This window comes from Drosophila mojavensis, unplaced genomic scaffold (assembly GCF_018153725.1).
Source record: "Drosophila mojavensis isolate 15081-1352.22 unplaced genomic scaffold, ASM1815372v1 contig_16, whole genome shotgun sequence".
NCBI classification, from domain to species: domain Eukaryota; kingdom Metazoa; phylum Arthropoda; class Insecta; order Diptera; family Drosophilidae; genus Drosophila; species Drosophila mojavensis.
The window spans coordinates 4,307,361-4,332,454 of NW_025318693.1; the positions used below are offsets into that span (position 1 = coordinate 4,307,361).

A 25,094-nucleotide genomic window follows, 5' to 3' on the forward strand; every position below is an offset into this window, starting at 1 on the left:
AGCTCTCAAAATAATTCATAAAATATTTATAGAAATCTCTCATAAATTTAAAAAAATACATAGATTCTACTGTTACTGATATAAGTAGTCACTAATATACTATATTCTCCCAGAGCAATTGCCTTTAGATTTCATCACTGACATTTAAAACAAGCAGATATTATTACTCTTACAATTACTATAATCAATAGTCACAACAATTGAATCATTGTCGCAAGTATAATAGATGCCTGGTTAATGAGTAGTCATAGTTTCGTATTCTGTAATACAATTTATATACTGCTATTAAATCAGTTCACCAAAACTCTTACTGTTATGTGAAGGTAACAGTTACAGTTACAGCTATCACTGTGAATACATTTTAAACCCATTTTCCATTTGAAGTAGGCATAAAATTAATTCAAATGTGAAGGCTAATGGGGAAATGTTCACAAATTGAAGCGTGGTCAACACACATGCATATATTGGGCCTAGATACGTATCCATAGATATATATACATATATGCATATGCACATATGTGTGCAATGCCACAATGTAGCGTGTCAAGTGTTTGTTGATGCATACTCACCGCAATTGGGCTTGCCACGTGTACGGGTGTTGGCGAACTCGACGCCGTGCTTGTCCACACACCAACAGACGCCGACCGAGTTGTGGCACTGAGTGGGCTTGTAGAATCCTTGGACGTCGCAGTCAGGTGCGTAGGCGCCTAATTAGGTTGCAGCAACAGTAACAGCAACAGCAACAACAACAGCGAGTAGAAGAACAATAAAAATGCGCAATTTTAGTAAGCCTTTATAATTGTCAGAGGCAAATGGGAAAGCGGCGCAAGCGAAATTCTTTGTATTTTATTGTAATAATTTGTTTTGTTTTGCTTGGTTTTTGTGTGTTTCGTACTTTTTGGGCTTGTAGGAATACGAAGAAAAGAACAGAACAGAACAGAACAGATGAGAACAGAACAGATGAGAACAGAGCAGAAGAGAACAGAAAATAAAATGAAGGGAAATTATACAGTTAAAGTTTATAATGGGCCAGCAACAACACTGGCGCTAGGCAAAAGGTAAAAGTTTCGTGTTGTTAGAAGTGTTTAATTTGCTGGCTTAAAAGTTGCGTTTGGCCAAAAGGTAAAAGATAAACGAGAGCGGCAAAGCGAGAGCGCACGGAGAACAATTACAAAAAGAGGTGTCCTTTTTAACTGTTGCTGTGGCTACTTATGCGTGTGTGCGTGTGGTATTGAGTTGTCTGTGTGTGTGTGTGTGTGTGTATGTATTACATTCAGGCGCTTAATTATACATAGCTTAAAATAGGTTAAACGTAGAGTAAAAAGTGTTTGAGAAGCGGCATAAACATAACAAAGCGCACACAGCGAGAGGCAAAAGAGAATCGTAAACAGTTAGAGAGTGGGAGAAAGTTTCGAGTGTGGGATGGGGCCAGAAACGGATAAGGTAACACCCAGATAACTGTTCTAGCTACCCGCTCTTCGAGATTTGTGTTCAACATTTGTTGTAGTGTTTGCGTTTGCATTTTACGGCGATTTCATAATAAAAACCAAATGAAAACTCATCCCCGAAATGCCGAAGACTGAATGCCCTGGCAGACAATTTAAATGAATGGCAAGCCTGATAAAAATATATATTTAGGATATATTTATGACACTGAGATTGCAATGAAGTTATTTTAAGGCTATTGTTTCTATTATCGGACATGTAGACTGAAATATTCGAGCTTTGGCTCTGCAAGGGCATTTGCATGGAACTGAATTTAATAACTGAACACAACACACACTCAACTCAATCAAGAATATATATAGAGAGAAAAAGATTAGTGTTATGTTAGCTATAGAAATGTCCACCTGTACCTATCTCACCTGCAAAGTCGCCGGCAATTCTTCGTCGCACCGCGGCACAGGGGCGATCGGTCTTCTCGAAGCAGCGGCACCATTCGCGTGTGTTAATCGAGCTATCCTGATCCAGGTCGCAGGTGTCGATGAATGGCTTGATGCAGCGCTCGTTCTGATCGTGCTCCAGATCGTACAGCTCCTGCAGCGACAGCAACCCATCGTTGTTCAGATCCAGGTGCCCAAACATCCACTTGGCCTCGGTCTTGCATGCAGGTGGGAAATGCGCCTTCGACTTTTGGCTGTGCTGGCGACGCTTCTTGCTGTCGGCCATGATCACCGAGAACCAGTCCAGCAGACGATTGCCAATGGCAGTCAGCTGCTGTGGCTTGCACTCGGCCGACTTCAGGGGATAGCCTAGCAGAGGGAAAGTTCCCAAATTTATTCATGTATTTCATATTATTTCCATTTATTTCACTTACCATTTGGATTGTTTTTGTTGAACTTTTGTGGCTGCTTTTCAATGACTTCATTCTCATTGTAGACACGCATCTTGTGCTTATCCTCCTGGTATTTGGCATCCTGTAAGAGTGAAAAGCACTCGAGATATATCACCTGTGCCCCTACAAATCTATTGCACACGCATGCCAAGTGCTGGGTGGCACAGGTATGAGGGGGGTAATGGATGGATGGATGCTCTTACCTTCTTGTAAGCCGTGTACTTGAGGTACTTGTAGTGCTTGTTGTCATACTTGATCTCTTCGGGCGTGAACGTGTACTGCGCATTGATATGATTAAAGTGACGATTGTTGTCCTCCTTATCCTGTCGATTCGATTACGTATGTAATGCGTATTCAATTGTGTTTGGCTTGACTTACATTCATGATGGTATTGAAGTCGTTGTTGTTGCTGCCCATAACATTCCCGCTGCTCATCATGATGTTGTTGTTATTGCTGTCCTTGTAGGCCTGCTGCTGTTGCTGTTGCTGTTGCTGCTGCTGTTGCTGCTGCTGGTCCAGGCTGATCTTTTTGCTGTATTTATTGTAGCCACCACGTTCGCCAAGCCGCTGCAGTCTCTTGCCATCGGTGTTTTCTGCAAAACGAGGGAAATTGTTGAAATGGCAAAATGGCCGCCATAAAATCGCTTGGCATGGAAAACTTTTCATATCCTGGCGTTGGCCACTGAGGCGTCATTTCTATTTAATGCATGTTCTTGTTATTCCCGCGCCCCCAAGCAAACAACAAAAATAAAATATGAAAAAAAGAGAAAAAAAACCGACAAGAGTTGCAATGCGCTTTCATCTGTGTAAATTTAAAATTAATGTGCTTGATGTTGTTGTTATTTATGCTGCTGCAGCTACAGCTGGCTGAATCACCAAGTGCCCTGCTCACCCACCCACTTGACTGCTCACTGAATGCCTTAGAACAATAAAGCTGCTTGTTGAGCGGATTATTAAAAATTCAACAATTGATTAAACTCGGCTTCAGGCAATTTAAGGCCGTAAGAACTCGGAGCTTTGCTGCACCCTCTGGCCCACTGCAGTTGTGATTGCAATTTTGAGTGCATCCGGCCTGACGTCGAAGCCAAAACAACATGCGGCTAGGAATTGGCTCGATGCATGCTTGGCATTTGTTTGGCTCCGACTTGTTGTTGGACATTTGCCAGGCTCGAACTCATCATGCGCTTGGGCTGTGGCTCTGGTCAAATAATAAAAGTGTCCCCATTTGCGGTTAACTTACCCTTGCAAGGACAGAATCCCTTGCAGCCGATCCGTATGGCTGTCGAGTGTATGCAATTGTGATAATCCAATCTGCATAGTGATGAGTAGGTCCTGTTGTCGGCGCCGCAAAGGAACATTGGCTTGGCCACGGGACACGGCTTGCAATTGCTGTCGGGAATAGAGTTAGAGAAGAGACTGTCAGTAAAGAAATCAGCACAACAAACTCAGCGGAGCGAGATAAAGGCCACGAACAACAAATAGATGACATGCAAAATTAATTTTTTATGCAAATTACGTCTGGCAGGTGAAACCTGCAGCTGCCTATGGGCCCGTTAGCCGTCGCCTCACATCTTCTTTAAATATTTATTTAATATGCAACGCACGCGCTCCCAGGCAAACAGGCAAACAGGCTGGCATTGCTGTCAGAGATCAAAAGCACTTATAGCTAGCTGCCTGGGCTGGAACCCCTTTCCAGCCATCAGCAGGCATCTTTTTCCTTATTTACGTTTTATTTTGTATTTTTATAATTTGTGCAAATATTTGAGCTGTCGGGAAACGCGACGCGGATTTCGACATTTTTCCCAAAGCTTGTAAATTGAAAGAAATGTAAGATAATTGGACTTAAAGCTTGTGTTCTTTCCCTTCTCTAACCGAATTTTATATATTTATTGCAGCTCCTAAAATATATCAAATATTCACGTACTCAGCAAACGTTGTTAGATTATAAAATTGAAATTATTGTAAGCTGGTGTTAATTATAATAAACAAGATTCATTTATAATATTCACACCTTGTTTTACACGCAACTCTGCTTCTTTTTGTAATTTACATTTAATAATTTACGACGTACACGCATAATTGCGCCTTTTAAATACATAACCAAAAAATACATAAATAATAAATTCAATTAATTGTTGCATCCGCTGATGCCGACGTATACGTAATTTATTTTAAATAAAAAAAAAAATTTGTTTCTGGATTGCTGTTCAATGATTTTTATTGGTTGACTCAGGATAAGCAGCAAATGGAGTGTGTATTTTTCAAGTCCTTTGCATAATATTAATTTTTTTCACTCGAATGTTTTTTAATTGTTTTACAGAATGTGCGAATTGAGCGTGTGAATTGACTCCCAGGGAAATTTGATAAGAAATCAGTTTCAATTCCCAAGACGAGGAAAATTGAGGTGAATTTGTTGAAGGAATCAGAATTGGCAGAGAAAAAGAAAATTATTTAACTCTGATGATACAGATTCTCAATCAAACTGAAGTGTGAACTATGCAGCATGAAATTCGATTCCACAAAAAATAAAATTTGTATTTATGCAACACACTGCAAGTGAAGTGGAGGAGTAGAAATAAATATAGAATAAAAGCAAGTTCAAAATTGCTGAGAGCATCTGAAATGCCAAATTATTGCAGCCAACATTTGCATTGCTTTTGCAGTTGTCCAATATCGCAGCTAAGCCAAGGCAAACATATCATTGGCTAAAAAATCATATTCTTGATGTGTATGAATGTGATATAGTTGGCATAGATAAAGAGAGAGAGAGAGAGAGAGAGAGAGAGAGAGAGAGAGAGAGAGAGAGAGAGAGAGTGATAAGAAGAGCGAGAGCAAGCTATCAATTCAATTAAAAAAGGGGTTTCAGCTATTTTCCATTTTTCTCGTGTTCCACTCAAAGATGTATCTGCTATTTAAATTTTACCTGAACTGAGAGCTACAATTGCGGCATGGGCCGACGACACATTTGTTGGCAAGTTTGGGTCAATAGCTGTTGCGGTTACTTTGGCTGTTGCCTGCTGCCTGCTGTGAAAATTTGTGAATTTTTACTCAAATATTTGCTTTCAATTTTGAACCACACCGGCACACACACAGCCAGGTGAAACGAGGTGGTGTGGCTGCACCAACTGTTGGAGCTGCCTTTGAGCCACTGATGCTGACAGCTTCATAAGCATAGAGCAAAAAGCAGCTCAGTGGTTTCAAATAGCTGCCATCGGCAGCCGCATAGCCGGGTTGAAGCTGAGGCTGAGGCTGAGGCTGAGGCTGAGGCTGTGCTATGCTGAGGTAAGAGGACAACTATGTGAACACCGCCCCAGTGCAGGGTTTATGGTTTTGCCAGCTAAAAGCCGCAGCACGGACCATATTGTTACAAGAAACAATGCACGACTATATGAGTTATGAGCGTTGGAATGTGTGAGTGTGTGCGTATGGGTGAGTGTGTGTGTGCGTGTGCCTTACACTGGTTTGCAGTCTATGGCAAGTGCCCCGCAAATCTGTGCCCCTATCAACCGCAGCAAGTGGGCCATAGGCGAGGCAAATCTTTTGTTTGCGCCGTGCCGGATTGAAGAGCTAGCACGGAATAGCAGATAAATTGAGCGCGCGAACTATTGATTTTGTTAGCTCAATGTTTCCTGGGCACAGCAACACACACGTTTACATCACAGACCCCCCCTTAACAGCCCTCACAGTCACATTCTCATTCTCATTCTAGCTACATCTCTCTCTTTCTCTCTCTCTCTCTCACGCGCTCTGTAGGGTTTTCCAAGTGGCATACAAAGTCTACGCCATTGACATAGATACCCGTCTGTTGTGCACAAAAGCGAAATTCTTGTGAAAGCAAATTGAAAAGAAAATGCGAAAAATATGTCAAAAGCCATTTTTTAATATCGGAAGGCGTGGCAAGACTCTCGATTTGCCGATAGATAGATTGATTACGCGGCCATTAACAGGCACAATAGAGGCAAAGTGGCACAAGGCAAAACGTAAACAAGAATTCAAATACACAAAATGATTAAGAAAATTAAAAATGTAATTTAATTGCATAGTTCTGTTTTATGTTAAATATTACAATAAGATCAAACATACATTATTATTATGACATTTTATTATTTGCGACTGGAAATATATCTGATGTTCCAATTTTCAATTTGCTTAATTAGCATTGAATATTTTACGGATATTGAATATTGAACAACTGGAGTCGTTAACGAACTCTCTGCTCGTTTGTCCATATAAGTGGCTGAGCGTTTGACATTTAGAATGGTTAATATAAACTTTGTATACTCTCGCTTGACAAATTGAAAATTCTTTTATATACGAGCAAAATTATTATTGGAATAAAGTAAATACTATGCAATACTATTTAATCTCCTGGTTCTTTACACATATTGGGATTTTATACTACTGACCCATAACAGTGCATAACAATTTCAGGAACTACTTCATTTGCAGGGTTGTTGATATTCGCGGAAACCTATCTGACAGTCCTATATCTTTTGAGGTGGCCATTTGATCATCATATTCAAAATCAGATGTCAATAAATCTACTTAAGGCAAAGAAAATGATTATTATCGTTAATATACAAAAAAAAAAAAAAAAAAAAAAAAAAAGGATTTTCTTTTATTAAAAAAAAAAAATAAAAATACCTAGGTCGAATATGGGCAGCCTAGCAGGGCTGCCAGCTAGGTGCCTCCGTCGCATATGTATAGCCCTATACTTTCTAATTTATCATTAATTATCTGCTCGGCATGTCTGCTGAATCTTTATAAATTAAATCTTACACAAAATGAATTTTTAGTGCTCTTAGTTGTTAGGCTACTGTGCCAACATTTAAGGACACTTTAACTAATTTGAAGAAAAATGTAAAGATTTTACGAGTAACAGAGCCTGAGATGCCACAATGTATTCACGAAAATTAATTTTCCACTCAACAAACTGCTATCAGCAGATAAAGAAAACTTTCCGCTATGCCCGGCTAAACGGGCACCTGCTGATGCCGCTGCTCCCCAAGGAGCCGGGGAAGCCAAGGGAAGCTTGAAATTAAATTTAAAGCAAAAAGCAAACGGATAAACAAGCCGAAGCCAAGAATAAACAAACGCAAACTTGGGGCCATGATTTTTACTAGCAAACAGGCTAAGAAAAACAATTTTGCCACGGCCCACGCCACGAGCCGGGATATGCTAGCTGATAATCTTAACACGGGTTCCTTAAAAGCCTTTGGCGTGCGGCAGCTGTGTAAATATGTTTTCTTAATAATGACAACTGCTATCGATTATTTATAGTGCAGCTCCTCTATGGGCTGCATATCAATTGGATGAAAAGTGTCGAGCAGCAAACATTCTGTTTCCGACACCCAAAAGACATTCCAGCGGATATTGATGTTTAGAAAATGGTGTACAACTTTCCGGCCCAGTTGGGCACGTCAACACGTCGGAAATAGGCCAGCTCGCTGTGATAGTTATGGCCAACAATCGCTAGCAATTGAGCCTTGGCCCAGCAGCGTTGACTTTGACTTCATTCCTGGCTGTCGCACCTGAGGCCCGCCTCACTCTCCACGCTCCGGCGGAAATTCTTTCCATTTGCTCGCGTGCGAACTCACAATTTGGGTTAGGGTCAGGTCAGAGCGATAATGTTGTACAAGTCAAAGGAAACGACTAGGGCGACTGCGACAAAGGGTAAAAGGCCGTAAAGCTGTCGTTTCAGGCGATTCCGCTGAAAGTCCTACAACAGCAGCAGACATAAACAAATATCAGCAGTGCGGACGCAGCACAATGCGAACGGATAAGTACGGCAAGGGCCGAACGGAATGAAATGCGTGCTAAAAATTGTACTTTTCTGTCGAATTTGTATACACCATAAAACAATTTGTTATTAGCGTGCCGGTCATGCAAATCACAAATTCGTAGAGCTCAGCCTTGGCAGGGAGCCACGCCCCGCTCACCTAAGATGTGCAACCCTTTTTCTTAGTTTTCTTACGGCCAGCACCCGCAAAGTGAATGTGAATTTGTTAAATGAATTGTCAGAATTCCATTGATATGGAATGCCCCAGGGAAAAGGATTGAGCCTAGCCAAGTGCTCGACTACTTACTCCAACTCCTCGTCGTCGTCCTGCTGGACGGCTGCTGGTTTCGGGAGCAGCTGCTGCTTATCGCTGGCGGCAATGTTGTTCTCGTAGAAGACGTCGTCCTCCTTGGACTCATCATCGTCGCCTAGGCTCAGGCTTTTATCTTCATCGTCGTTGTTGTCCTCATTGCCCTGGTTGTTTGCTGGGATGTTGTTGTTGTTCTTATTGTTGTTGTTGTTGCTGTTGCTGTTGTTGTCGCCGTCGCTACTGTTATCCTCATCGTCGTTGTTGATGTCCTCGACATCCTGGCTATCGTTATCCTGCTGATTGACACGCCGCTTGGCTTCATCCTCCAAATATTTGGCCTTAGTGATTATCTCATCGCTGGAAGAACAAGCAGAGGGTTAAGCAATTCCCATTTTGCACCACAGTCGCAAATAATCAAGTTTTAATTTAATTAGTTTATCAAGTTTTGTGAACAACACAAATTAGAAAACACGCCTACGGCTGCTCACCGATTCTTGTGCAGCTCCTTCTTCGACACGCAGACAGCACTGAACTCGTCCTCCAGCAGGCAAATCTCGCGTTTCTTACAGTTGAGCGGGCGGCAAAGGTCACCTGAGAGAGACATTTCATTTGAATTATGAAAAACAAAAGAAAAGAAAAGAAAACAAAATGAAATTGTTGCCATAAGTTTGCTGTCTCCTTTATGGATGGGCTGGAGGGCTACTCACTTGATGGATCATGTATCCAGCGCTTGCGATCTCCCAGGTTTTTATTGTTCTGCGAGTTTTTGTTTATCTAAGGGCGGGAGTGAGAACGAAATGGAATGTTTGATTAATTCACGTTGTGGGGGAAATATGTTATGCCTTAATTTCTTTATTTAAATGCAAAAAATGCAAAGCTTCCATTCATGTCAGTTGCCAGACGCATATCACAACACAAACACAAACACACACACACACACACACACACACACGAGATATATGCACGACTGACGGCATACTGTATGTAAAGCGAAAGCGTATCGTATACGTAATATACAAATGAGAGCAGCAGCAGCTGCTATCCCAGCTGCCAGGCGCCTCTACAAACATTGCTACACACTGCAAAATGATTTTGACGGGCTTATTGTTTCAAAGGTTTTTAGCATTGAAAAATTCAATAATGAAATGAATCAATTAAGCAGGAATATAAAAAAAAAAAACATTTGCATTTTGAGCAGTGAAGACAAGAATAAGAATCGAATAAAAGCTTCGTGTTTGTAAGTGTATTTATTTTTCTGTTGAATCAAGTCAATTAGCAATTGATTCGGATTTGATTTTCCTATAATCTTGATGATAAGTCATATTTTCTTATATTTGGCTTATATTGCAATAGATTTAAAGGTTAAGGAAAATCAATATAGATTTAGTTTAGCACATCATGAACATCATGAAATTATTTATTTATTTATGAACAGAATCATATAGAGCTTAGGCTATGAATTGATGATACATACTATATAGTATATCGTATAAATATTATAATATAATATCTAATATTGTAATAAACCTCTTATACATATGAACTGCATATTATTTTCGCACTCCAATTGCAAAGAGATCTATGAAAATGTAGTTTTATTTTATTTTATTTTATTTTTTTTTTATAGAATCACGCAAGAATCCGCCCTCGACTCCGATTCCAACTCCGACTCCATATCTCCATACCTCCATTGCATATTCGTGGCAAAATCTTATTAGGGGCAATGGTGCGTATGAGCAATACTCAATTTGACTCTGAAATATGGTCGAGCAAACAGCAGCTGCAATAATATTACCCTCCGACTGGCACTTGCTCTAAGCCCATAAAACAACCAAAGCAACCAAAGCGTTCCCTGTCGCTGTTGTGACTCCCATGCGACAGCATTGCTGTGACTTGACAGCAGAGCACGACACCCGAAAGCCCGTACTGGAGGATCCACTGCAATGGCCGCTTTAAGCGGACAGTTGCTAAATTGGCAAGTTAACTAGGTAGCTGCCAGCCGGAGTCGAGCAGGTCAAGCGTTGACCCCGTTCATGCTCAATACACACGGCCAATTCGCAAGTGCAAAATGGCAATTGCGCTTTTTACAATTGCCACACATCTACATGCACATGCACATACACATACAAATGCACATGCACATACCCATGCACATCTACTGTCGTCCATCGACGTCTACGCTGGCTGCTGTAATGCAATAAAGTCGTCCGGGGCGTGGACTCTGGCAATTTGCATGCGTTAAAATGCAATTTGTGCGCGTTTCCTGGCCGCGGTTTGCTGTGCCACACCCCTCTGAGAATCGCGCCTTTGTCCGTCCGCCGTAGTCGTGTGATATTTAAAGCGCACTCCGCCCGCTGTGCCGGCCAGCATTGTGCGGGGCCAAGCGTCCATTTAGCTCTGCGGGTGTCGACGTTGATTGGGTCGGTCAGCAATCTGCTGCAATGCGCTTTTGTTGGCTTTAATTGCGCTTCGTTTGCGGCGGCCAGCAGCCGATTGGCCTTATTGTGGCTGAAAGATGATGCTGAAGCGTAATCAACTCCGGCAGCTACTTAAATAGGCCGTAAGTCCCGCCATCATGCCGAGAGTTGGCTCTTTAACTGGGTCACAGCTGCTGCAGGCGCTCTGCTCCTGCGCCCGCTCCTGCCCGTGCCCCTGCACCTCCTGCAGCAGCCGGCAAGGGCCTTGCTTAGGGCCCAAAATACGCTCTCGCGTTATGCAAGCAAATCCTGAGCGCAAACAGCGGTGCCACAGCAGGAAATGGTGTCGCAGTCGAATGTACTTTAGTTGCACGCTCTGCCGCCAGCATCCACGTTGCATCCACGCCGCATCCACGCTGCATCCAGAGCCGGCAGTTTAACCTCTTTGCCAGATTTTTGACTGTTTAAGTGGCTGGGCTTATTAAAGTCCATTTAATTACTGCGCTCGGCTGGCGCCTCGTCGCCTCTGACTCTGTGCAACTTGACCTTAATTCGGGCTGGCTCTGCTGCCGCTTCTCTCGGCAGATGCTGCCAAATGCCCAGCACGTTTCTGTTAAAAGCGAATGTAACAAAAATATAAAAATAAAGAAAGAAAAAAAAAAATATATATATATATATGGCCAGAAAAACAAAAAATTTTGTACACGTCATTTTGTTGCAGCTGCAGCAGCGCCACGCCCACAGTCATGCGCCCACCGGCAGCCACACTGTGGCAATCTGTCAAGCTTTAAATTGAATTTACGACTTTGTTTTCGTAGCGGGTTTATTTCTTATTCTTTTTACTTATTTCCTCAACGCTTTGCGCTGCTTCGCAAATTCTTTATTGTTTTCCTTATGCAGCAGCCAAGGATAACAAACGATTCCAGGCGGCTTTAGCGGGTCTGCTACTCTTTGCGGGACTGCACTGCAGCCGCACTGCGACTGCCGCGCCATTTCGACTGTCAGTTTTGGTTGCATTATGCAAATGCAATTTTTATTTAGTTATATGCAGTTGCTGCTGATTTCCTTGGCTTGTCCCATGCGATTCTACATTTTATTGAGAAATGCTTTTTAGATACCAGATTTGCAGTAAGAAAGATTTCGTGATATGTACTTTTGATCAGTAGATGAAACAGAATCAGTGCTATATACTGATTCACTATGAAAAACATGGAGAGTTCTTGATTAAAAGTCTAAATTGCACAATTTACGTTGCATTATAATAAATTTCTATATATGTATATATGAAAAGTTTCCATCTAATATTTATTTATTTTTCGGGTCTCAGTTAAATAAGAATCGTTAAAACTTTTTGAAGACTAATAAAGTTATTGTTTCATAAAAATTAACTTGTGAATAGAAATAATTTTATTTTGTTTTATTTTTTTTTATTTTTTTATTTTAACAGTTTTTTTTTTTGCATTAAGCTTCACAAATTTCAAGGTAATAAAAGGCTTAAAATTAAAAAGTTGTTAAACAAATTATAGTATTATAGCTGAAATCCAAAACTTTAACAATTTCTTAATTCGTATAAAATAATCTTATTAGAACTGAAATTTCTATTTCCATTCCAATTATATATATAGATTTTTTTGTATTCATCTATAACCCTATCTATACTTTTTGACAAAACTATGCAAATAGGAATGTGAGCGAAGCAGAGCTGACACCGTTCTAGCTTTTGACAGTTCACTCCTGTGCTGTCGAATATATTTGCCAAGCTTGTAAAACGCTTATAAGATATTCACAATTTTCTCACTAATTGGAACAACATGGACAGTATAGAAAGCTCTTGTTTTGTGCACGAACTATTAGAGAACGGTGAGTTGAGTTCTATATCAATTCGGGATTATGTCGATGTTCAAATGCACATTGAACGGAAACTAGTCCTCTTACAAACACTCAAAAGAACAAAAAATTCATTATGCAAACGCTCGTGTTTAATTAATGTTTGTATGAACGTATACGTGTGTGTGTGTGTGTGTGTGTGTGTAGCTTTTATGAGGTGTCCCATATTGCAAATGGTTTGTGTAATGCATTGCCAACCAACAGAATTTATAATTAATGGGTCGCATCACTGGAATGTCGTATGCACATGTTTTCGTGGATGCTTTAAATGCTACAATAAATATTGCAAAAAATTATAAGCATATTAGCTGAAGAAGCACTGGGCAATCAAATGTGAATAAATTGTGAAATATTTTACATTGGCTCAATAGCTTTGGCCATCAGCAAATCATCAAAGATGAATTTTTAGCTACAAGCTTTCATTTTTTTTTAAATTTATATTTTATTTGCAATCTGTTTTAGCTGCAAACATAAAAGATTTTTAATTTGATATAATTCTTATCCCTCAATCGAAAGTCACTCATTGATATCGAATTCTATAGAATTTAAATGAATGTAGTTTATTATGCAACTGAGATAGAGCTGCATTTGCATTTGCAATCATTCATAGTTGAGTTTACAGCTTACATTTGTCAGCATTCCGCTTTACCATTGAGCATCGCTGGGTTTATCGATTTCAAATTATATTTCGCAAATAATTTCGATTCGTCTCGCAATTAACTTGTGATGTGACGCAGCCAACAGCTCTGTCCGCTTTAGCAAACCTCTATGATACAGCTTATAGTGGGAGGTGGGCTAAAAGAATATGCGAAATAATAAATACGCTTTGGCGTTGAAAATGTTGTAAATTATGCTGCGGCCGCTGTCTGAATGCCAATGATGCGGCCCGGAGATGCAATATTTTCGCTTTGTTGGCTGCCCTGCTGCGGCATCAATAAACTGGGCATCGTTCAGAATGATGATGCGGAGCATATTAAATGCCTCAAATATTGAGGTCTGCATCTGTGTGCATAGCATTTGAAAATATTGCGGCTGTGGCTAGCGTGAATCGCATGAGTTGTGGCAATTAGGACAAAGTGTATCTGTTTCCAGTGGGAGGATTATCAATGCCGACCCACTCACTGGCTGACTGACTGGCTGACTGATTGACTGGCTGACTCACTGAACTGAAGTTTTGGTCCATAAATTATGCATTGCGCTTTAAAAAGTACATTAGGCATGACAGGCATGGCTGGACCTCAAATCAGCCAGCTGTGCATGTATAGAATGGGATGCTGATGCACTCGGATTATTATCTATCTATGTGTGGGCCAGCGGCTATTTTGTGGCCTTTATAATGGCTCGGATGGGCCGCATGAATTGCGCAATTTCGTGCACACAGCTGGTAAATCAATTTCAATCGCAGCCAAGGCAGACTGCTCTAAGCGGGATGTCCTGGCTACCACACTTCCTGCCCGGATGCGCAGCAGGACGCTGGGCCAACGTGCAAATCCATCAACATAAGTAACATTTGAGTTTACGTTGCGCCGAGAGAGCTAAACTTTTCACAGCGCCAACGCCAAGAGTGCCAAGAGAGGAGAGCGAATGCATTTGAGTTGGGGAATTTGAATTTGAATTTGAATCTGGCGTCCAGGAAATTGCATTCTTCAGGCGCCGTCTGGCGCTGGAGTCATAATGCCAAATGTCGCCGGATGTCAAACAGGATGCCAAAGGGCTTGGGCTAGTTTGATAACAAACTAAGACCATGTCAGAGGTTAATGCCCGCCAGCGAAGCATACTCTTCAGCGCATCAGCGCAATGCATGGAAGGAGCAAAATCAGAACTGTGTCAATACATGGTTTCTGACACCGCGCAACGTTGCATGCATAAATGATGTAATAATCACAATTTAATTGTTAATTCAATTAGTGCAATGTTCACAAGTCAAATGGGACAGGCTACATATAAATTTTACTGATCAAAATGGAAAGGGAAAGACAGAGAGAGAGAGAGAGAGAGAGAGGGAGGGAGAGAGAGAGAGAGAGAGAGAGAGAAATAAACAATGCAAAATTACAGAAAGTGCAGCTTAAATATTTACTTTTGTAGCCATAAAAACATGACGTGTCCTGCGGCAGAAATAAACATGCCACGTGGCAAGTGGCAGCATGGCAAATAGGCCAGCTGCAACTCCAATATACCCGTTGGGGGCGTGCCGCTGGCACGTTATGTTTATGTATCGTAAATGCAGTTTCCGACAGAGCACATCGAGCACACAGACGTGCAGTGTCAGAGCAGGTGGCAGAGCAATCGCACTGCAGTCATAAAACATTTTCGAAGCAGCAGCCGCAACAGAGCGACAGCAAATTGCAACAAATTGCAACAGGGCAACAAAGGTAAACCAAAAGCGGCGCTAAAAAGAAATACAGCCCAGGCCCAAATGTGTTCACAAAATACGGTTACTACATTCCATTTCACATTTCCACATTGGCAGCACACACCACATTTTTGATATTTATAAACATGCTCAAACATGCAGAAACATGAAAAACGCCGATTCGGTTAGCGCCATGCCTGGGCCATGTTGGCCGATCTGATTGCGTTGTTTTATGCCATGCATGCACTGGCATCGGGGAATCGTTGCCCTGTGGCCAGCACAGATTAGGTCTAGTTTATGGCAGCTAAGCCGTGCACATGCTGCTCGGGAGTTGGGAAAGGATGCCAAATGCCAGAGGGTGCCATGTGAAACAAAAAGATTTAATCAAGCTTAAATCTGCCATCCATTTATATCTCTCTCTCTATGTATCTAACTCTCTCTCACTCTCTCTTTCTCTCTCTCTCCCTCGCTTGCTCTCTCTCTCTCTCTTTCTCACACACACGATTTCTATTGTAGCCATATGTTCTTACTGTTCTAAGCATAATTAAATTAGAGCTGTAACTTAAAATACACACATGAAAAAAATATTTTTATTAAATTAATTATAATAATAAATAATTGGAAATAAATAAAAACAAAAAATATAAAATCAAAAATTAAATTAATATTTAATAAATATATATAAAAAAAAATATATATATAAAATCAAGAATTAAATTAATATTTAATAAATATATAAAATAAAATATAGTTAAATTAATTAAATATCGTAAACAGAATAGATTTAACAAGTGAATGCAATGTAAAGAGTAACCCAAGTCGACTACGACTGTCTGGAAGGCATTTAAGCAAACATTGTCTGTGCCACGCCCATTTAATTTAATGGCATTGCTGTGAGCAAACGAGCTGGTCGAAATTGAACAGATGCTTATTAAGCTTATTCCGGAATTCGATTCACAAAAGGCACACGGACGGAGCCAGCTATCGACACACCCAAATCTAAGGAGCTTGAATGCGTTGCATTAAAAGCCTTAGTAGGTTGCGCCGTAGCATGCAACGGACAATGAGCAATGAGCAATGAGCAATGAGCAGAATGAAGGAGATAAAGAGCATGTGGCTTGCTAAGCGGTCTTGCCCCTAAATAATTGCAAACCAGCCACGCCCACGCTCACGCAATGGCGTGCATCTATGGCGATTGAATAGTTCAATCAATTAGTTAATTGCAGAGCTGACCCAAAGTCTGTTCGAGCGAATCCTCCGGCAGCTCAAATCGTGCCACTTAGCAGCAATCGGCAATTAGTGGGGCGATACCGGCAATCCATTAAGCAACAGAGCGGTTGCCATGGCAAACCAAAGACCTGTAAATGGCACCGCCGTTGACTTTTTACTATTTGGTGTGGCATTGAGTGGGGCACGTCCAAGCAGCACATTTAAAACTAGTTGCTCGGCGGTAAAAGTAAAGCGCTGGACTAAGCTGGCAGAGTAAGAGGGAGAGCGAGAGAGAGAGAGAGGGAGAGAGAGAGCGCGCGGAGTAGGGAAACCTTTGCAAGGAAGTAGACAAACAAAAAATTTGTCGCGCCACACAGAAAACTCAAATGAAGCAACAGAAAATATGAAGTTTTTCCTAGCTTCAGAACTCACTCTCTCCCACACACACTTCCACACACACACACAGAAACAAAGTCATTTATACATACACACGTATATGTATTTAAGGGTGTGTGCGAAAGCAAGCAAAAACTTTGCAAATTGCAGCTCATCGTTCTTTTGCCACGAGGCGGGACTGTGAGACGGGGGCCTCGTAATGGAAAATAAAAGCGAGGCAAAAATCATGCTTGTTTTTTTATTAGAAGCCATTCAAAGCCTGGCAGCCATGACAGTCAAGCAAAAATGGCGGCAACAACCGGAAGTCGGCTGTTGGTTGTTGGCTGTTGGATGTCGCTTGTCGGTTGTCGGTCGACGGTTGTCAGTGGTGCTGGGCCGCCGCCCCTTGTCGCACGCCCCTTATCGCCGCTGTCGTTGGCTGATGAGAAATGACAGGCAATAACGCTGCCAGCTATACTCCATCTGCATTTATCATAACTTTAGTCCTTTATTTGCCTTGATGGCAACACTGCCACAGGTCGCATTTGTTGTGTTGATTCTGTTCCTGTGCGTTGGCAGTGGGTTGGCTGTGGGTAGACCCACTGCGAATGCTTTGTTAGGGACGTCGCGTCTTTTGCATAGCGTTGCTTTGGTTTCGCATTTACAAATGCCCCCGACTCCTGCTCGTGTCAGTCAAGAGTCTCTGCTTATGCCACCTGAGGATTATCGCTCAGCTTGTTGCTACACTTGAGCCGAAACGCCTGGGCCAGATAATATTAACCACACACATTTCCAATGGGTTTAAATTTAAAAGTGTATTTAATTTTTACTAGACGAGAGCAGAACACAAATTCAACCGGAGACTCTGGGAATACAGCAATGAACTAAGTTATTTATTTGTGCTGCCCGATGTATTTCTGTATAAATTTAGACTGGAAATAGATTCTTTGCGATGCCAGTTCGCATCAAGTATACGCTATTCGATTTATTTTTATATTCTCTCGCTTCGATATTGCATTTACATATTATATATATGTCTATAATGATTTGTATAAATAAATCATCAACTTTAATCGAGTGCAAATATTTCAATATATTTGATTATATATGACCACGTAAAATGCACTAAAATATTGTCAAACCTGCATTGATTAGCAGAATGAATACATTTATTATCAAATAGATACAAAATTAAACAAAAGTCACTTGAATTGGCATAAGCGTTATTGAATATATATAAGCTCATTTAATTTAATTTTGCTGGCCAACAAGGATGCGCTTTAATCAATCCGCATGGCAAATTAATTCGATTCGGCTTCATTAATAATTAACAATTGTTTACTTTCAAAAAAAAAAAAAAAAAAAAAAGAAAAGCAAATAATGAAGATAATGTGACAAATGAAAACCAATTATAATGCTTTTCACTTCGCTCAAATGACATTTCAATGTGCATAATAATTGAATACTATTTGAATTAATTAGCAGCACTGCAGGGCACACAAGTGAACGTAATTAAGGGCTTCAATGGATACATTAAGTATTTATTAGAGGTTAGCTAAGCTCATATGGCTTATGTAGCTGCAACTCCATTAATTTCGCTCTGTGATTTCAATTGAAGTAAATGCTACGAATTTTTGATTAGGAATGCCGAAAATTTTAATAAAAAATAAGTATACATAAATGCTTTATATATATATAATTCAGTGCTATATTTACTCGACACAAACTATGAAAAAAAAAAAATAAATAAATAAAAATAGTTTATTTTTAGAATTTAAAAAAGAAATGTATACAAAACAGTTTAATTTTTTTAAAGCTTATTTTGATGAGGAATAAATTGAGAGAATTTTGTTAAATTATATATATTATAAATTATTTATTTATTTGTCAATTTTCTGCATATATTGTATATATATATATATATATATATATATATATATATATATATATATGTAAGTCTATGCAAAAGTCAGCTGCAATTAAGGTAACAATTGACTAAATATATATAAATTGGCTTTTAAGTGATTAAATATATCTGCAGCACTTAACAAAATGCACTTTAGCATATTTAGGCATTTATTTCATGATACTAGCAATCAGAGTATTAGATTTCGTTTGCAGTATATGCATTTTAAATCTTATTTTCTATGCACATCCGAGATGCTTCAGATGGGCAAATAGACTGCAATACAATTAAAATTGATTAGTGGCAATAAGTTGAGCATACGAAATTTAATATTCTAGGCAAAGCGAGCGAGTGAAAGGATACGTGCCCAGCCGTATTATGAAAATGCTCGCCTTAGAGTGTGTCCTCGGTCTATTTGCTTTATGTGGGGAAGGTATTGTCAAACAGCAGATAATGGAAAAAAAGCGAATGACGAAGAGCTTAAAATGCCTGCCACAGATGTTGAACAATGCCTACACGTAGTAAGAGCTTTCGATGGCAAGCATTAAGAGCTAAATGCTGATAAAGCGTATGGAAATGTACATTTGAAAAAAAAAAAGAGAATATATATTTCAATTGCAATGGATTATGAAGGTAAACATATATACATATATATTATTAATATTCACGGCTTCAGACTTGAATTTGTGTCAATATCCGTGGAGCTGACTGGATAATTGTAACAGCACACAGCAAATATGCATGTAGAATTATCTAGCGACGATTACATCAAATAAATATATACGTGTATGTATGTATGTGTGTGCATAGCTGTAGGTACTCGACTTGTTGTTGATATCTGTTTGTGTTTGTATTTGATATGTAGACATGTGTTGCTGACATGGTTCCTGTTCTTGGTGGCACAGTGGCTGCCATTAAAATCCTTGCAACATTGTTAATGAACTTTTAATGACTTTTTGCGATGGCACACAAATATATGTACATATATATGTAAGCCCAGGAGATACATACATCATGAACAAACAAAACTAAACTGAAGTCTACCAGCTGTACAAATCTCGGCGTTTCAGTTTTGTTTCGTGCAACTTTTGTGTACAGCAATTTGCGCCCATTGAAATAAGCGTGAAATCTGACACACACACGCACACGCACACCCATACACTTGTACATTAATAAACAAACAAGAGTAAACACACACATACGCACTCACACAAGTGCACTGTCAGTTGGCAGCTGGCAAGCCTGTTTGGGAGTAACTGAGCACGCCAGCAACATCAACAGCTCTCCTATCAGCATCTGCATCAGCAACAGCATCAACAATAACAACAACAACAACAACTTGTTTACATGCCACACGTTCGGACTAGATGGGCATACGTAGCAAAGTATGTGTGGGCGTGCGTGTGTTTGTGTGTGTGTGCATCGCAAATTAGGAATTCAAGTGGAAAGTAGAATATAAATTTCGCACTAAGCCAAAGCTTTAGCTGCCTGCCAAATCCTGCAACTGACGCAGCATTGAACAAGATTTGTTGCAATGACACTAAGGGCTACGAAAAGGCGAGACATACCCTATGCATACCCTATGTTAATGCAACTGTAAACAAATACTTCTGATAAGCCACGATCACACTAAAAACAAACTAACAATAGAGCCCTCTTTATTCGCTCTTAGACCTCAATTCAAAGCTGATAAGCAGTGAAAACCTCAGCGACAAGATAATATCATAGGCCAATCGTCGCCTGGGCATATTTAAACGCGGGACGCACGCCAACGGCCACAGTCGCTGACGATCGCTGCCAGTGTTGAGAAGGTACTTAACGAAGCTCTTGACAGCTGATCGCTGGCCTGAGGAGCCAGCTGTTTGTCTGTCTATAAAATTGTACACTTTTAGACTCGCCTTACATTCCATAATCTATATGTAAAGTTAAATCTATTAATGCACGCACATTGTAGCAACGGAATCTGATCAAGATGAGCAAGACTGAGTGGGAGAGCAACGAGGAAATTAATATTTTCCGCGAATATCTGCGCATTCCAACGGTGCATCCAAATGTTGATTACAGTAAGTTCTCTGAGATTGTGGACTGAACTAATAGTAGTTCATATCTAAATTCATAAATACACGCTTATCAAGCAAGTCGTTTGAGCAATTCATCCCATAAAGATTAACTGTCGTCTGTGTTTTATAGCCGCCTGTGTGGAGTTCTTAAAACGTCAGGCAGCCAGCCTGGGCCTGCCCGTGGACGTCGTCTATCCCGTGAACGAAGCCAACCCCGTTGTGGTAATGAAATGGCTGGGCAAGCAGCCGGAACTACCCTCAATAATTCTGAACTCGCACACGGATGTCGTGCCCGTCTTCCCTGATAAGTGGACCCACGGGCCATTCAGTGCCGATCTGGATGACGAAGGTCGCATCTTTGCCCGCGGCTCGCAAGACATGAAGTGCGTTGGAACTCAATATCTGGGTGCCGTTCGCGCCCTCAAGGCGAGTGGCTTCCAGCCGAAGCGCACTGTCTATCTCACCTATGTGCCCGACGAAGAGGTCGGAGGTCATTTGGGCATGCGCCAGCTGGTGAACAGCGACTACTTCAAGAAGCTTAATGTCGGCTTCAGCTTCGACGAGGGCATTTCCAGTGAGGATGAAACATACGCCGTGTATTATGCCGAGCGAACCTTGTGGCGTAAGTTTATGGACCATTTCCCAAGAAGACACTCATTAAAAATATATCATTTCAGATCTTAAGTTTAAGATCAGCGGAACTGCTGGTCACGGCTCTCTGCTGCTGCCGAACACCGCTGGCCAGAAGCTCAACTACATTGTGAACAAGCTGATGGACTTCCGCGAGTCGCAGGTGAAACGACTTGAAGAAGACCCCAACATTGACATTGGAGATGTCACCACCGTTAACCTAACCCAACTGGGCGGTGGTGTCCAAAGCAATGTGGTGCCGCCGTTGCTGGAAGTGGTCTTTGATATTCGAATCGCCATCACTGTGGACATCGTTGAGTTTGAGAAGCAAATTCGCGATTGGTGCGAAGAGGCCGGAGGCGGCATTGAACTGGATTTCGAGATGAAATGTCCCTTTGTCCAGCCCACCAAGATAGATGAGTCGAATTTATATTGGGTGGCTTTTAAGAGAGCCTTAGACGAGCTGTGAGTATGTCGTTCAATTCAATGGAACTATGTAACAGGGTTTTTGCTTCCGCAGTGGCTTGAAGACTCGCTACCGTGTCTTTCCGGGCGCCACCGACAGCCGCTACATTCGCCATGTTGGCATTCCGGCTCTGGGCTTCTCGCCAATCAACAAGACTCCCTTGCTGCTGCATGATCACGATGAGTTCTTGCGTGCGGACACCTATCTGAACGGCATCGAGGTTTACAAAAAGCTCATACCAGCTGTGGCCAATGTCTGAATGAAAACCATATACGGCATTCTAATATTTCATTCCAATTATATGTGCCCAAATTAATAACACAATAAAACTGCAGAGTCGAATCACAATTTAATGAAATGAATCACGCCAATAATTACTGCAAATATATGTATATGCAACATGAAACGTGTGAATAATTACTGTAAATATATATACAGCATAAGCGCGAACTGGAACTGCGCAAATGTCATTCATTTTGCATTATCCAGGAAAATTCGCATTCCCTTCTTGTTTCTTTCATGAATGATTCATCAAATTAATTAATTTTCCATTGAGCTCTGTACGTGACCTACTGCAATACGATATGCGAATGAATATTTTATACTTGTATACTTTTTAACGTCTGTCTGTCTTGCCTTTTGTCTCCTGCTTCAGTTTGTCGCTTGAAGAGATTTTAAATTTGAAACAGAAAATAATTTTATACGTCGTTTTATTTAGTGTCACGTAGTTTTGGAGCTATCTAAATTGGCCCGTATGATAAGCTATATATGTATATTCTCGTCTTGGTCTTCTTTAGAGATTATAATTACTTATACATCATTTTCTAAAACCTCTAATATTAGATAAACATTTTTTAGTATTTGGGATTCGGCATCTACAGATGAAATAAACAAATATTAATGTTGTTATTGACAATGATGATGGTGTTAGATTAAATGGAAGAGGTAGCTAAATAATTATTGAATATATGAGATTTATCGTGTTTAATCTTGAATATTGTGGGTATTTATATTTGTAACAATCATTACGTAACTTGTAATAATAATAACATAAAAACTTTATACGGGGAATAAACTGACAGTCAGTTTAATGTAAATTGGGTTCTAGTTCTATTAACCCACACTGAACTGTATGCATAATCCCAAAACATATCCCGATTTGCTATTTTCAATGGGTTAAGGGTATAATAAAACTATTTTTGATAAAAATAAAACCACAAAATGAAAGATAAGTTAAACCACAGTGCTTAGGACTCGGCAGTTAAGTGAAACTTGTGTCTGCAAAACAACAAACTGTGACGAATGGAAATGGGTATTTAAAAGAGAAGTGAAGTGCGTATATTGAAATATATTTAAACTAGCCGCGCCAGACATCGAAAGTCCAATTTTTTCGCAATGAGTCGAGCTGAATGGGAAAACAATGAAGAAATTCAAATCTTCCGTGAATATTTGCGCATTCCATCGGTGCATCCAAATGTGGATTACAGTAAATATCAGAGCCGATAAAAATAAGAACCTTGATGAAATTGGATCTTTCTCGGGTTTACAGCTGCCTGTGTGGAGTTCTTGAAACGTCAAGCAGCGAGCCTGGAGCTGCCTATAGAGGTTGTGTCGGTCGGATTGAATCCGGTTGTTGTTATAAAGTGGCTAGGCAAACAGTCTGAGCTGCCTTCCATTGTCCTAAACTCGCACATGGATGTGGTTCCGGTGTTCCCTGACAAGTGGACGCACGAGCCGTTCAATGCCGAAATGGATGACGAAGGTCGCATTTATGCTCGAGGCGCTCAGGATATGAAGAGTGTTGCAACGCAATATCTTGCGGCTGTTCGGTCCCTGAAAGCCAGCGGCTATCAGCCCAAGCGCACTGTTTACCTCACCTTCGTGCCTGATGAAGAGGCTGGCATTACCCCGGGAATGGCCAACCTGGTCAAGACGGATTACTTCAAGAGACTCAATGTTGGATTTAGTTTGGACGAGGGCATTGCCAGCGAGGACGAAACGTATTCTGTGTTTTATGCAGAGCGAACTATATGGCGTAGGTACATGCAGCTTATATTGAGATCCTCATTGAGATTCTTGAATTCCTGCAGACCTAAGGCTTAAGATCAGTGGAACTTCTGGTCACGATTCGCTGCTTCTAAACAAAACCGCCGGTCAGAAGTTCAGCTACATTTTGGTCAAAATTATGGAATTCCGTGATTTGGAGGTGAGAAGACTTGAGCAAAACTCCAAAGTAGACATTGGAGACGTTACCACCATGAACCTAACCCAACTGGGCGGCGGTGTCCAAAGCAATGTGGTGCCGCCGCTGCTGGAAGTGGTCTTTGATATTCGAATCGCCATAACAGTGGACACTGATGAGCTCGAGAAGAAAATTCGGGACTGGTGCGAGGAGGCGGGAGGCGGCATTGAGTTGGTGTTCGAATCGAAGGAACCCTTTGTACCGCCCACTAAAATCGATGCATCGAATCCCTACTGGCTGGCGTTCAAGCAAGCCCTAGACGAACTGTAAGTAAGGAGGAAGCGATTCGCTCGAGTGCTCAACTTTTTCTTTTTTTTTTTTAAATTCGATGTAGAGGTGTGAAGACCAGGCAACGCGTGTTTCCTGGCGGCACCGACAGCCGCTTCCTGCGACAAGCTGGCATCTCGGCTTTGGGATTCTCGCCAATCAATAACACGCCCATCCTACTGCACGACCACAACGAATACTTGCGAGCTGACACCTACCTGCGTGGCATTGAGATTTACAAGAAGCTAATTGCAGCTGTGGCCAATGCCTAGCGCATTTTACTTACTCTTAATTAATGTTGATTTCAATAGTTTGATCGATCTGCTATTCAACAATAAACATACTTGAGGTTAAATGACAAGTAAAACTTCTGATAATGGGCTAATTTTCAATCACAGCAAACTTGCTGATAAGAGGCAAATCACTCAAATTTATTATAATGGGAAATGTAGCTGATAATAAAAAGCAGGCCATATCTATATACATACATATATATTTATTAATAACAGAACTTTGCTTTATCGTGGTCTGCGTTTAACCGGTAGCTGTCGTCAGACACTGAGCACTTTCCGCTGAAACATGTTGACCAATTGGTAAAATGAGTAAATTGGAATTACTTGGAAGTCGAAAGGTGAATTCGCATTACGCAACAGATTTTAGATTAGTTGGTAATTTAATTTAGCAATACCGAATTACAGGAAATCCAGGAATCCACTGACTCAGCCAGGCATCTGGATTCTTAGAATCCCATCCAAGTGTAATTTAATCGACGGGCCATAGAAGGTCGTTGTATATATATATTATATATAATAATATAGTATATATAACCTACAATAATAATAATAATTAACAAGCTAA

At 40.7% G+C, this 25,094-nt stretch overlaps 3 protein-coding genes across 5 annotated transcripts in view; 2 read left to right on the top strand and 1 right to left on the bottom strand.

Annotated features, from left to right (window-relative positions):
* Positions 1 to 25,094, bottom strand: part of LOC6573464 (proteoglycan Cow) — a 47,501-nt gene that overhangs the window by 3,388 nt on the left and 19,019 nt on the right. Inside the window, exons 2-10 of one of the 2 annotated variants that reach the window (XM_001999509.4) lie at positions 9,132 to 9,198; positions 8,913 to 9,015; positions 8,422 to 8,781; positions 3,576 to 3,724; positions 2,714 to 2,928; positions 2,539 to 2,658; positions 2,318 to 2,417; positions 1,866 to 2,252; positions 570 to 707 (exon numbers count right to left, since the gene is read on the bottom strand). In XM_001999509.4, coding sequence (XP_001999545.2) covers positions 570 to 707; positions 1,866 to 2,252; positions 2,318 to 2,417; positions 2,539 to 2,658; positions 2,714 to 2,928; positions 3,576 to 3,724; positions 8,422 to 8,781; positions 8,913 to 9,015; positions 9,132 to 9,198 — 1,639 coding nt within the window. Of the gene's footprint in view, positions 1 to 569; positions 708 to 1,856; positions 2,253 to 2,317; positions 2,418 to 2,538; positions 2,659 to 2,713; positions 2,929 to 3,575; positions 3,725 to 8,421; positions 8,782 to 8,912; positions 9,016 to 9,131; positions 9,199 to 25,094 lie in introns of both variants that reach the window. The other variant, XM_015166933.3, reaches the window with a different exon arrangement.
* Positions 20,287 to 22,085, top strand: LOC6573463 (aminoacylase-1). 2 transcript variants are annotated; one of them, XM_015166934.3, is made up of 5 exons: positions 20,287 to 20,382; positions 20,526 to 20,634; positions 20,762 to 21,253; positions 21,309 to 21,726; positions 21,782 to 22,085. In XM_015166934.3, the coding sequence occupies exons 2-5, from the start codon at positions 20,544 to 20,546 to the stop codon at positions 21,984 to 21,986; spliced, it is 1,206 nt and encodes a 401-aa protein (XP_015022420.1). In that variant the 5' UTR covers positions 20,287 to 20,382; positions 20,526 to 20,543; the 3' UTR covers positions 21,987 to 22,085. The 2 variants fall into 2 exon arrangements, with proteins under 2 accessions (XP_015022420.1, XP_001999544.1); XM_001999508.4 differs by lacking the exon at positions 20,287 to 20,382 and having other exon boundaries at positions 20,399 to 20,634.
* Positions 23,069 to 24,607, top strand: LOC6573462 (aminoacylase-1A). The gene is made up of 4 exons (XM_001999507.4): positions 23,069 to 23,213; positions 23,277 to 23,762; positions 23,818 to 24,235; positions 24,304 to 24,607. The coding sequence occupies exons 1-4, from the start codon at positions 23,123 to 23,125 to the stop codon at positions 24,506 to 24,508; spliced, it is 1,200 nt and encodes a 399-aa protein (XP_001999543.1). The 5' UTR covers positions 23,069 to 23,122; the 3' UTR covers positions 24,509 to 24,607.

Excerpts from the sequence above, each read along its gene's own strand:
- LOC6573463 (XM_015166934.3), top strand. The coding sequence starts at position 20,544 with ATGAGCAAGACTGAGTGGGAGAGCAACGAGGAAATTAATATTTTCCGC. Across the intron at positions 20,635-20,761 it reads GCATCCAAATGTTGATTACA|CCGCCTGTGTGGAGTTCTTA; the intron begins GTAAGTTCTCTG and ends TGTGTTTTATAG. Across the intron at positions 21,254-21,308 it reads TGCCGAGCGAACCTTGTGGC|ATCTTAAGTTTAAGATCAGC; the intron begins GTAAGTTTATGG and ends ATATCATTTCAG.
- LOC6573462 (XM_001999507.4), top strand. The coding sequence starts at position 23,123 with ATGAGTCGAGCTGAATGGGAAAACAATGAAGAAATTCAAATCTTCCGT. Across the intron at positions 23,214-23,276 it reads GCATCCAAATGTGGATTACA|CTGCCTGTGTGGAGTTCTTG; the intron begins GTAAATATCAGA and ends TCGGGTTTACAG. Across the intron at positions 23,763-23,817 it reads TGCAGAGCGAACTATATGGC|ACCTAAGGCTTAAGATCAGT; the intron begins GTAGGTACATGC and ends GAATTCCTGCAG.